At 41.0% G+C, this 13,783-nt stretch overlaps 1 protein-coding gene across 4 annotated transcripts in view; it reads right to left on the bottom strand.

Moving 5' to 3' along the window:
• ryr3 (ryanodine receptor 3) overlaps positions 1-11,423 on the bottom strand; it is a 115,132-nt gene extending 103,709 nt beyond the window's left edge. For all 4 annotated transcript variants that reach the window (XM_077220385.1, XM_077220386.1, XM_077220387.1 and 1 more), the window contains exon 1: positions 11,283-11,423. In XM_077220385.1, coding sequence (XP_077076500.1) covers positions 11,283-11,330 — 48 coding nt within the window. In that variant the 5' untranslated portion in view covers positions 11,331-11,423. The remainder of the gene's footprint in view (positions 1-11,282) is intronic.
• Between the last annotated feature and the right edge of the window lie 2,360 nt (positions 11,424-13,783).

The following is a 13,783-nucleotide window of genomic DNA, read 5'->3' as shown; positions in this document are numbered from 1 at the left end:
AATCATACCAACTTGTGGAAAATGGGCATCCGATGACCCCTTTAAGTCCACATGTCATGCAAACAAGACAGTAGGCTTCAGGTCGAGAGCTGTCGTTCCAACCACACAACTTTGCGATGCTGTTTGCGAATATTTGTTGGAACTACAGTATGGTTTCGGGAAACAACAACTCATTGAACTATGCTGTTAACGACGAAACTTGCAACCATAGTTGGCTAACGATGCTTTTGGAAAACGCACCCCAGAACACAACATTTATTTTTAGCAATATTATTCAATATCAATTTTATTTTTCCATTCAAATTCAGTGAAAGGCAGAGAACCCCAAAAACGAACTGTCACTATACAGTATATGCACTCTAATCATATTACTTGTTGTGAGTTTTTTTATTCTCAATTCAGAAATTTTCCACAGACCTCCTGGCAATCTAATACTGAGAAACGCTGATACAGTAGCACTGTGCTCAAGATTTGCGTTGTGCTGTATTAAATCCATGTCTAACTATGGATGAATGATTCTAATTTAATGTATTTTCACACTTTAAAAAACTGATGTCATTGCAGAGACATGCTCAAAGAAATTTTTAATTAATCAAAAATAGAGTTGTTTTGTGCAATTAATGTGTTTTTTTCCACTCTTAATTCTCTAGCAAAAGTAATCACACACAACATAATTAAAGAGGCTGGATACACACAGAAGAATATATGTACATACTATAACTGTAAGTGACTCTCTTCTTTGTCCTACAACTGATATAGATCATTTTTATTGGTGATTAGACTCTCGAAGATCCAGCTTCCTTTACATAAGATCCGAAGTGAGAAGAACAGGTATAACACAACAAGAGAGCATTCATAGAAAGTCGATTAAAAATGCAAAAGCCTTTTCACCAGTGCTGTCAAGCATACAGAAATGTTTCCTTGAGTGACACAGCAGAAGGCATGCTTTGATGTTTGATGTTTAGCACTACTAAAAATGTGATTGGGTCAGGGAGACGAGCCTCAGTGTCACAGACAGCAAATACTGTGTCTTCCACTACAGACAAATTACAAATTGTATTACTCAGCACCCTCAGCTAACTTAGCATGCGCACTGCTGGGAAAAATAGCCTCACGCAATAGAAAGTGGTTTGCATGCATGCCTGAGTGAGCTCCATCTACATTAACAAATGAATTCAAAAAGACTGCCGGTAGACAGAGATATCTCTGCATGTGGAAAAACTACAGATGCATCAGATGAGGTTTGGTCAGTGAAGAAGGACTGAACTCTGAGTTCACCATTTTACGGCTGGAGGAGCAATTAATGGACTGGGAAAGATCCCAAAAATGCTATCATTTACTCACCCTCATTTTGTTCCAAACCTCTATGACATTAATCCAAAATTATTATTTTTTTAAATGTACTGTACGCTTTTTCCATACAATTGCAAAGACACAAAATTCGATAGTCAAGGTCAAGTCTTGATTTTGTTTTTGGGGTATAGGCTACTAGAATATGTTTTCATGCTTGATGCTTGCCGTGTTTTCGGGGAAATGTCCCGCCTCTCCATAACTGCAAGTTCTGCTTTAGTGTAAATATGAATAAGGATGGCGTCAATTTCAAACCAATTCGAGCTCGATTCAGACCCAGATAATGTTAATGAACAAGAGGACAGTGCAGAACGGATTTCATGCACAGAATTTGCAAGCACGGATTTCACAGGACATTTCAGAGTGGTATGTTTGTAATCTCCTTATACATTATAGATACAATGTTATCCACCATTTAATCGTGATATTTGTCGGAAAACTACTCGGTTACTCACGTAACCTGAGTTCCCTGAGTTAGGGAACGAGTATTGCGTAGCTATACGCAGTGGGGAAACTCCTTTTCCTCGATTTACTGAAGCCTTTATGTAAAGCGCATTTGCAGCTGCACAGCTAGAACATGAGCGTCTGGCTCGCTCATAGGCTGCGCTGCGGCAACTGCACATCCAATGGCGCGCGCGCCAAGGGGGCGTGACCTCAGTCTATAATAGTCCCCGAATTCCCATTATAGCAGGTTTAACGACTGAAGCAACAACTTGCCATGTTACTATAGTGCAGCTGGCTACGCAATACTCGTTCCCTTACTCAGGGAACTGAGGTTACGTGAGTAACCGAGTAGTTCCCTTTCGAACGGTCACTTCATATTGCGTAGCTATACGCAGTGGGACGCCATGCAAAACGCCGCACTGAGTAACTGGCTACCACTGCAACTCAGGACCACTGAGCATACAGAACAAGCCATAACCGCATAATTATGTATAAATAGACCAGACACCGTCAGGTCTAAATTAGTACACATCAGTTAGAAATAACCCAACATACTACACCAATGAACCCAGACACTGTTGGGGTTATTAGTATATGAACATATAACCAGTCAAGTGGGTTTATATATGAAATTATAACCGGCCAAAGCGGGTTTTATATATGTATGGAATATAACCGGCAAAGCGGGTTTTATATATGTCATATAACCGGCCAAAAGTGGGTTTTATATATGTCATATAAACCAGCCAAAAGCGGGTTTTATAAATATATGTCAATATAACCGGCAACAGCGGGTCTATGCATGAAATACAACCGGCCAGCAGCGGGTTTTATATATATATATGTGAATGAGATTGTGCACAGTAATATATGACAAGACCGGCCACCGACGGGTCTTAATCATACCGAAAGCACCTTCGCCTGCAGGGAAGGCACTTCCATATTATAGAAACTCATAAATGTGGAAGGCGAGGACCAGCCGGCCGCATCACAAATATCACTAATGGGAATGCCAGATGACCAAGCCCATGACGAGGCCATACCTCTGGTCGTATAGGCCTTGATACCTATAGGGCAAATTTGACCCGCTGCGGTATAAGCCATAGAAATAGCATCCACTATCCATCTAGACACTCTTTGCTTAGTGACTGGATCCCCCTTGGATCTACCACCAAAGCAGACAAAAAGCTGTTCTGATTGTCTAAAAGACGCAGAACGCTCCAGATAGATTCTCAGTGCTCTGACAGAGCAGAGAAGATTAACCTCTCCATCCTCTGAGTCTGCAGAAGGAGGGAGGGCTGATAATGTCACCGCCTGTGTTGAGAGCACTTTAGGAACGCAACCATGACTGGGCTTGAGGATGACACTGGAGTCATCTGGACCCAACTCCAAACGTGCAGTGCTCACAGAGAGCGCCTGCAGATCTCCCACTTGCTTGATAGATGCCAATGCCATAAGGAGAGCGGTCTTCAGCGAGAGGGGTTTTAGATCAACCGATTGGAGTGGTTCGAAAGGCGGACCTTTCAGAGCCCCCAGGACTGTGGAGAAGACCCAAGGCGGCACAGACTGAGGTCTGGAGGGGTTCATTCTCATAGCACCTTTCAGGATTCTTACGACCAGGTCGTTTCTTCCCAGTGACTGGCCAGCCGACAGAACATGATGTGCTGCTATGGCTGCCACATACTCGCGCGCTCTATAAGTGCCTGCAAGCACTCGCACCGAGAGCGTGCGCTCCGGTGTGAGTCGCGCTGCCATAGCTCTCGAGTCTAAAACTGTGCCCAGAAAGATCACGCTCTGGCTGCGGGTTAGTTTGCTTTTTGAAACATTGATTGTGAAACCCAGGCCTTTTAGATGGCAGAGAATCAAATCCCTGTGAGCTAATAGCTCGATTCTCGACTGTGCCAGCACCAGTCAGTCGTATAGATAATTTAACACGCTGATGTCTCAGAGGAGAAAGCGCTGCATCCACACACTTCGTGAAAGTACGGGGTGCCAACGATAGACCGAACGGCAGAACGGTGTATTGATAAGCCTGGCCCTCGAAGGCGAATCTCAAGAATGGCCTGTGACGAGGATTTATTTGAATGTGAAAGTAAGCATCTTTCAGATCGTGACCCACGTTGTTTCTCACTGAAGTCTCGAGAACCGCCTGAAATTTCGGGGGTCTGCGAGCGAATTGGAGCGAATAACCTCGCTTTATAGTGTTTATGACCCAACTCGACACATCGGGGTTAGCTTGCCAGGCTAGAACCCGTGTGGCTAGGGCTTGACACACTGATTGGGGCTGGCCGCCTAATGTAGGGGGGACCTGATACCCTTATATTGTGATTTGTGCACACATTGAGTATTGGACTCACTGTACAAGCATTTGCGTGTGGGGAAGTCAGTGTTACAATGGGGGATGGGCCGCCTGATGAAGGGGGACCGTGAACCCATGTGTTGTGCATGTGAAACTGATAACTAACATTTTGAACGGCCGTCTCATGAAAGCTTTGTTCAAATGTCTCAGATCTAGAATGGGTCTGAGGCCGCCGTCATTTTTCGGAATTAGAAAATAGCAGCTGTAAAAACCTGTATGTTTTAGCGCAGGGGGGACTAATTCTATCGCCCCTTTTGCTAATGAATTTTGTACCTCGGTGCGAAGCATGTGACCCACGTTCCTTCTCACCGAAGTCTCGAGAACCGCCTGAAACTTTGGGGGTCTGCGAACGAATTGGAGCGAGTAACCTCACTTTATAGTGTTTTTAACCCAACTCGACACATCAGGGATAGCTTGCCAGGCTATAACCCGTGTGGCTAGGGCTTGACACACTGATTAGGACGGGCCGCCTAACATAGGGGGACCTGATACCCTTATATTGTGATTTTTGCACACATTGAGTGTTGGACTGACTGTACAAGCATTTGCCTGTGGGGAAGTCAGTGTTACAACCGGGGAGGGGCCGCCTAGTGAAGGGGGACCGTGAACCCATGTGTTGTGCTTGGTCTGCGAACGAATTGGAGCGAGTAGCCTCGCTTTATAGTGTTTATGACCAAACTCGACACCTCGGGGATAGCTTGCCAGGCTATAACCCGTGTGGCTAGGGCTTGACACACTGATTAGGACAAGCCGCCTAACATAGGGGGACCAGATACCCTTATATTGTGATTTGTGCACACACTGAATGTTGGACTGACTGCACAAGCATTTGCGTGTGGGGAAGTCAGTGTTACAACAGGGGAGGGGCCGCCTATTGAAAGGGGACCGTGAACCCATGTGTTGTGCTTGTGTGCTTTATTTGGGTCACCGTGAAAACGGCGTTTGTTTGCAAAGACGCGCTCACTGCTGCGGGCCTGTTTACAATAATAAAATCCCCAGCCGCCTGAACTGAACAGGGGACTGTGGGAAGTTTTGCTGGCTTCTTTGAGGGTGGTCCAGCAAGCGCGGGACACGCACCCTCTCTTTCCTTTGCGTGCTAGGACGACTTTGGCGGGAAGCGCTCGGCTAGCGTTGGGCATCAGTCGCAGGGCGGGGCTGAGAGGCCTGTCTCACCGGCTTTGCTGGTCAGCGCCAGCTAGCACGGTTAGTTCCACTCGAGCTCGAGGTCCGCGATGGCCTGTGTTAGGATCTGAAGCATTTCAGCATCGGAGTTAGTCCTGCCTCGCTTGGTCCGCCGAAGGAGACGAGGCCCGCCACGTGGGGGGGGCCCTGATCTCCCTCGAACAGGACCGGAGATGACTGAGCTGGAGAGAGTGAAGCACGCGGGGACGTGGCCGGCGTGCGTTTACAAACGTCCGTGCTCTCTGGATGCCGTTGGCTGCGGCACTTCTACTTCCTCGGCTGAAGTAGGGCCGGAGAAGGAAGCGCGGATGACGCGGCGCTGCCGTCTCGAGAGAGAGCTAGCCGAGTTCACAGCACGGAGATAGGCATGCACCCGCAGGCCACACATCCGTCGACAGAGAGTGCATTCTCTGCGTTGTAGAGTCCCAGGCATGAAATGCAGCTCGCGTGTTCGTAGGCCTCGCTTAACACGAGGCATATGGTACAACGTTGATACAGATATAAACACATAAAACAGATATTGAAAAGGATATCGCCGGATAGCCACAGGAGAGACGGCGTCAGGAGAAACACGGTTGAGATGTGTAGTCTGCTGAACTGTAGATCGCTCAGGCTGAAGGCTTGTTCGACGGCGAAGGCTCAATAAATGGTCAGAGACGTGAAGTTTGTCGCTGAAGGAGTAAAATATGCTATAATGGCGAATTCCGGGACTATTATAGACTGAGGTCACGCCCCCTTGGGGGGCTCTGACGTGTATGACGCAGAGTGATCTCATTGGTCGCACGTCAGAGGCGCCCGCGCCATTGGATGTGCAGTTGCCACAGCACAGTGTATGAGCGAGTCAGACGCTCATGTTCTAGCTCTGCAGCTGCAAATGCGCTTTACATAAAGGCTTCAGTAAATCGAGGAAAAGGAGTTTCCCCACTGCGTATAGCTACGCAATACGAAGTGACCGTTCGAAAGGGAACTAAGGTAATACAGGCAATAAGGTAAACTTTTCTGTTTTATTATATTTTAAAATGTAATTTATTCCTGTGATGGAGAACCTGAACTTTATTCAAGAAACATTTCTTATTATAATCATTGTTGAAACAGTTGTGCCGGTTAGTATTTTTGTGGAAACCATGATACATTTTCAGGATTCCTTGAAGAACTGAAAGTTCAAAAGTAATAATTCTAAATGTCTTTACTCCACTTTTGATCAATTTAATGCATCCTTGTTGAATCAAAGCATTACTTTAAGTCATAAGGGTTTGCAACGACATGGACGTGAATAAATAGTGACAGAATATTCATTCATAGCTATAACTATCAAGAACTTGTTTGGGTACTTCCTCTAAGCAATGCTGTTTTGCTCTTGAGTAAGCTGTCAACTCCAGGGGCTGCCTCGCTGCTATGAGGCCTGTGTGTCAGACAACCAAAAGCTATGCCAAACATGTGCTGACTTTGCTGTGATAAGAATTCTTGAGTAATCCTGGCATAGCTAAATGCCTGATGTGGATTTTAGAACAGTTAACTAGCTCATTCTATACACCAGTCTGATGGAATCCTGTCAGATAAATTATACACTAAACATGCTTTACAAATGTTGGTACAGTAAATACCCACACAAACATTTTAATCTTGAGCACTTGTGTTGTCCTTTAGCACAGATGGCTTGTTCCCTTTGGGATAAATCAAGAGGGCACAGTGGCATCAGTGTGGGTTTAATTAATCTGAAGGAAGCTCAATGAGCTGAAGCTGCCACATGAAGCTCATAGACCATAGACGAGTCTTATACAAAAAACACAGGGTTGCACACACAAAATTCAATTCACATACTGCAGATTTCAGCTGTGCCCCAAAGCTCTTTGGTTTACCTTTTACCAGGGCGCCACTCATTACTCATAGTCGCCGAAGCTATCAACACTCAGCACAATCTCAGTGATGGTGGAATACTGAGAGCAGATAAGCACAAAATGCTTTAAAAAAATCCACCTCAATTGCTGATCAAAGATACACACTAAGAGCTGTCAAAACAGTCTGGTGTCCTGCAAATGTACTAGTGTAAATTAAAGGTTATGTCTCTTGGAGGTGATTTCTAAAACAAAACTTATTTGAAGAAAAGAAATGGGGGGGAAATTTGTGCTACCTTGTAAAAATATGCTGTTTTTTAAAGAAAAAAAATGGCAACTGTGTTTTATATGGAAAACATCATTAAGCAATGGCATATTTATTTAAAGGTGTACTTCACCACTGGCAAAATGGGGTTTCAATAAAACTTAGCTGCTCTACAGTAGAAAGGCAAAACAAATACTTTACTAAAAGAATAGAGGAAAAAAGGCTGTTGTTCTCCCTTTTGCCAAATAGGTAAGAAAACGTCTATACCCATAGTGCACTAGGCATGTTGACATCCAAGGCCACTCCCACCAGTCTGCTATGGATGCGCTTATCAGAGTCAAATACCGCCATGCATTAAATAGTTTTTAGCAAACTTTTAGTCAAAATGGTGTCAATTTGTATTGTTCCTGGTATTAAGAATTAAAAGAGTAAACATTTAACGGGAGAGAGATACTTTCAGTTGTCAGTGAAGGATCCAGATCGTTGTAGGCAGTGGTTAAAGGCTTCAAATAATCGTAAATACAGAGAGAACGCTGCAAAGGAAACCTCCGTGTTTGTAGTCAATATTTCAAACTGGATGACCACGATTCCACGAACACAGTGTTTTAGGCCAAACGGAGGGGAAAAACTGAAAGAAACTGCTGTTCTATTCTTTTTTTGCGATATCCGCCAGACTTTTGCTTACAAATTTACATGAATTTATTAATTGATGCTGAAGTACTCCAAGGTCATTTTACTGTAGTTGCAGAAAGCGAATTTGGTGTAATATGCTGATATGGAGAAGTGTCAAATGTACACTTTATAGCTGAGAGATTATAGTGTAGCCATCATTATACAAAGATATTCGACCACTCCATGCCACGATTGACCAATCAGAATCAAGTATTCCAGTGCGCCATGTAGTAAGGTGATGATATATGTATACTAATCTAGGTTTGTGGTACTCTATGCAGTATTTTTTTAATATCTTAGCACATGTCGTGATAGTTGTTGACTTTAAAATAAGATACTGTGCAAATAAAAACAGTGTTGAAACATCAGTGGTCTGGCTTGTTAAACTAGCTGATGCAATGACCTATGGAGATGGAGCCTGAGAACTGTGTGTGTATGTGCGGTGGAAGTATTAACTTTTAAGAGGCTAAATTTAACCCCTGGAATGCAGAAGGCTTCCAGAACAACATAAACTCCAAATAAGCCCACTGCTACTGTACTGGCCAACTCTACATCTGGATTTATAGAAGTGTGCCCCTGCCCCCAAACAACACTGTCATGGCTCATTTGGCCAACACTGCACATTGGACAATGAATTTCTTGCCATTTCTCTTAAGAGAACATCTGAGTTTGGGTAACCTGTGGAGGCCCTATGAAACTGTTTTTGATTGTTTGTTACTTTGTGTTTTTACTATTTAATTCATAGTAATAATGTTTTCCCCTGAGAAATTAATCTCCACTTATTTATTATAGCTTAATCAAACTATATGCTGCCAATTATTAATCTCATTCAGAGTAAATTGTCTTGATTGTCTGAGCAAACTATTCACTACCAAAAATAAGCTAAAGAGAAGGGATTACATCCTGATGCATAAAATGACCAGCAACTGGAGTGTGAAAACCATGCAACTGCTATTTTGTGTGCAGTGTTCACATCCAACCAACAGCAAAGACAGAATTGGGGCACCTTTCACAGACATCTAGAGTGCATTAATGTCCCCTATTTAGTGAGATTGTAACCTTCACTGCCAGAGTTCTCACTTTAACGCTTTAACAGGGAAGTGAAATGTCACACACCTGCCTAATGCATGATACTATAACAGACAGCAATAAATTGGTGTGATGGATTGGATTGATGTTGCATATGGAAATGACAGATAGATGATAAATATCAACAATGCTAACATAAATTCTTCATAACCATAACTCGATACATCATATTTTACACACTTTATATAAAAATTCTAACTGGGGCCCCAAATAGTTTTTTTTTTTCATATATATAGTAGGCTATATACATGCATAAATGCATTATTTAAAGCACTGTGTCCTAACCAAAACTGTGACTTGTTTTAATAGGCTACTCCTAACTTACTATTTCATGAATACTGTGTCCCTGCAGCACTCCCATTCAGGAACATTACCAAAGCCACATCAGAAACTGTTCTGATTTCAAAATATAGCAATTTGGCAAGTACTCTCAGAATGCCCTTTTGTCCATGTCTACCAAGTTTTGTGATGTTTGGATATTTTGACATTGTTCTCACAAGATACCCTGCCAATCATTCATTACGGGCCAAACTCTCTCAAAAAAGTATCAGTCCATATATCTGCTAAATTAATAAATGAACCAAAGTTCTTATGTCAAAAGCGTCTGTAGATAGCTTTATTATTTGTGTCGATCAGACGAACAGCCTACAATGAGAAAAGTTGTTTTTTTCCGATTTTTTTGTAAAGAATTTTTTTTTTGTCTTTTTTTTTACTGTCCATTTTTTCTTGCAGAAATGGAAAAACATGACATTTATATTTATGGACACAAGGGTTCTGGTTCTATTTGCAAAAATATAAATTAGCTTAGCCTTGTGAATGGTTATCACAACGGTTGGTACAATTCCTCATCAAGACACCTTGTATGAATATACCAAATTTTATAATGATCAGCAGTCCACAGTTTAAGATATTAGTTGCTGAAATTGAAAAGTAGATTTTTCAGAATATTCAACATGCTGTAAAAAATAATAAACGGATAAAGATATCATTAAACAATTTATACTATGGCAGAGTGTATGCGTTTTAGAAAGGCAGTGTCATCTCAAATCAAACTTATCAAATGTGAAAATGCTATTCGTGCTATACTGCAAAATGGCGTAAAAGTACAGAACGCAAAATGGGACACACGGTGATACCTACACTTGTATGCCTGAGTAGGGATTTGTGACTATCCCAACAAGGATCTTTGTGATTTAAAATCTCTTTTGCCCAAACATTTTTAGTGCAGAAAAAGGCTAATAAAGAAAAAAATTATGAGTGTAGCCTATATGTAACAACCTCTAAAGTATACTAAGCAGTCCTCAAGACACCTATACTCTACCGGCTCTTCATTTTCATAACTAACTAACAAAGTTTGACAAGTAATTCACACCAGAGTCCTATCCTATCATATCGTTAACACAGGTAACTGCCATGCGTCATGGCATCTATGTAACCTATCTGCGTTGAACCACAGAAATAGAAAAGTCCTAAAGAAGGTGAGAGGATCGTATCAAATGTAATCGCATGCGGGAGAACACACAAACAGAGTACTACTTTATGGAAGGAAAAATACTGCAGAATTAAGCTCGACAACCAGTGCACAAGCGTCATTCATTTAGTAATCGCGCGCTCAGTAACTCATCTGTAGCGTTCTAGACAATTACAACACAACAAAACACGTATTTATATCTTCTTAGACAGGCATGCACATCTCACTCTCGCTAAAATTAAAGTGGCATAAACATCATTTGTCCTTGCACCTGCCTGATGCTCATTGAATTGCCATTCACGCGCGTTGACTACAGGTGCGTCGCGAGAGAAAACTCGCACCTGACTCAAGTTCCAAAAAAGGAATAATACTTTAAATAGCTGCTAACATGACACCTTGCCATCATCATATATGCGTAAGGACGGAAAATAAATCAATATTACCACTGAGAAAAGCCCAACAGCGTTGATTTAAACCCGGAGTAGGCTACAAGCCAACATTTTTGATGTCTCAGCATTACACTGTCTTTATCGTAATAAATCATCAACAATGCGCAAAAATATAAAAAAATACATATATAATGCATTTGCAAAAAAATAACTTGTTTTTACTTACAGTTCGTAAGAACTGCACCTCATCTTCCCCTTCACCACCTTCGGCCATGGCTGTAGAAGAGCCTGCCTAGACTCCGAAAGCCACCACTGACAGCAGGGAGCGGAGCCGGGCTTCTCCTGTCCTGCCGATATTAGCATAACGCTCCATCCACAGCCATATAAGGGAGGGCGGGCAAGCCCACTGCCGCTGCTGTCACTCGGTGTCTCAATGCCACCACGAGGACGAGCGCATCTGCATCACCTGCGATCTTCCAGTCAATCGGAAAATATGGGATGGGATGGGGGGGGTTAAACCAGCATGCAAAAATACTCTCCATGCTGCAATATTAAACGTATCTTAAAAGCAGGTGAATGTGAGGAACGATGCTGTAGGCTATAAGCTTTTTTTTCTGAATTAAAGCCACTGGGATGGTGTTATATACATAATTGCAAAAGGAATAATTGCATTATACTTTGATAAAGATTACCTAGAAAATCTATGCCGATACGACCATGAAGAAATAATGTTATTTCTGCTGTATTTCTAAATCACTTTTGTAGATAAAAAAACATGAATCATTATCAATTTTACAGGTACTTAATTGCCATAATTATTTTACATAACATAGGCTATACTATTGTCAAAGCATCAATAATAATAAAAAAAAGTGCAGGAAAATAAAAAAAGAAGAGAAAGAGAGGAAAACCGATAACAAGGTGCCAAAAATAAAATAATGAAAATAACAAATAATAATGACATGTAAAAAAAAAATTTAATAATATTTTTGTTTTTAATTTCAAAGACCTATTGAAATTGGTATAATTAGGCTACATACAATAATCTATACAGCGTTAGTAGACTACACACCATAAAAAAATGTGACGGGTAAAACAAAACAAAAATGAAACCGTAGTAGGTCTAATCTAAATAAAATAAAATAGGCTACTAGCTAATACAGGTGTATTCAGTCAACTCTTAAAATAAAAGATAAAATGGAATAAATTGACATTCAAACAGACATTAACGACTGCATCTTAAATATGAGAAGTATGCAAGTGAATAACATAGCATTTTAATGTATACTTTATGCCTATTTTATATGAATGCGCGCCTATGACAGAGCATTATGCCAAGTATTTACACGCGTCACATTCACGGTCGTAACAGTAGGCTACTTGGGGCTCTAGTTTAAATTCTGGTATAACAGCTCTATCTGGCGGCCAACTCTGAACTGCAGTCGCTGGATTCAAAGAGCAGCTCTTGTGTGTCGCTATTAGTCATTTCCCCTGCTAGATCATGCCTCCAAACACACACATTTTTAAATATTATACATTTTTTTTACCTTTGCCTGCCCAATTAATATCTCTCCCATCTGTATCATTTCTGCATGTTTTTTTGTTTTTGTACAGAATACTTCTGACATTGACCTCATATCTTGGCTTTGGATAATTCCTGTTCAAGTCAGTGTTGATTGGACAGTTATGTGTCAATCACATCCAGAGGGGACAACACAGGAAAGGCTCATGGGGACAGACTACAGTTCGAATGAATACAGTAAAGTATAGCCAGAGGATGATGCTGGTAAGAATTAAAGTTCTATGGATTTTACATAAGCATTGATTGTGGATTTTATAAAGATTTTTGCTTGCTTTATTTTGCAACCTGTTTATAGTAACTTCTTAACTTAAATGTTTTACTTTGTTGACACAACTGTTAAATTAATGCAGATAGTCCTAGTCAGAACAAAAATAAGTGTAAAGTTAATTGAAATGTCTGAGAAGATCATTTTTAATTTTTTCATTAATCTTTATCATTCAGTATGTTGTATGAAATAATTCTCCACTATTACTGACATTGTATCAAATGATATATGAATATACACTACCTTTGAAAAGTTTGGAGTTGGTAAGATCTTTTAATGTTTTTGAAAGAAGTCTCATGTGCTCACCAAGGCTGCATGTATTTGATCAAAAATACAGTAATATTGTGAAATATTACACCGATTAATTATTTATTCGGATTTGTGGTGGACAATGTTGAATTTTCAATTTTCATTGTCACATGATCACATTCAGAAATTTGATTCTGATCATTCAGATTCACATTCAGATTTGGTGCTCAAGAAACAGTTATTATTATTAGTTATATTATTATCAACAATTATTATTTTTGTGGAAACCGTGATACATTTTTTTCAGATTTCTTTAATGAGTAGAAAGTTTAAACGGCATTTATTTGCAACTCATTTGGATATTTTCTTTTTTAGGAAGACCGTCATGATGGTTAACAACACTCTAATAAGGAAGCAGACTGTCAATCAAAACAAAACAATCAGAGAGAAAAACAAGATAAGTAAGTTTCTCCCAGTCATTAACGTCCGGGCTCCATAACAAAGGGAAGGGCAGAGCAGCTCTTAAGGGCAAAGCTTTGATTAGTTCTGGCATGAAGGAGGTGGGACTGTCGGAGACTGAGCGTAAGGGTCTTGATAAGACAAATTAAGTCAGAAAAAAGCTGCTTTTTGA

Source organism: Siphateles boraxobius, unplaced genomic scaffold, assembly GCF_051911475.1.
Source record: "Siphateles boraxobius isolate OS27281-9 unplaced genomic scaffold, OSU_SipBor_1 8, whole genome shotgun sequence".
In the NCBI taxonomy this organism is placed as follows: domain Eukaryota; kingdom Metazoa; phylum Chordata; class Actinopteri; order Cypriniformes; family Leuciscidae; genus Siphateles; species Siphateles boraxobius.
Note: the sequence above shows the minus strand (reverse complement) of the source record. Positions and strands in the feature narration are given on the sequence as shown.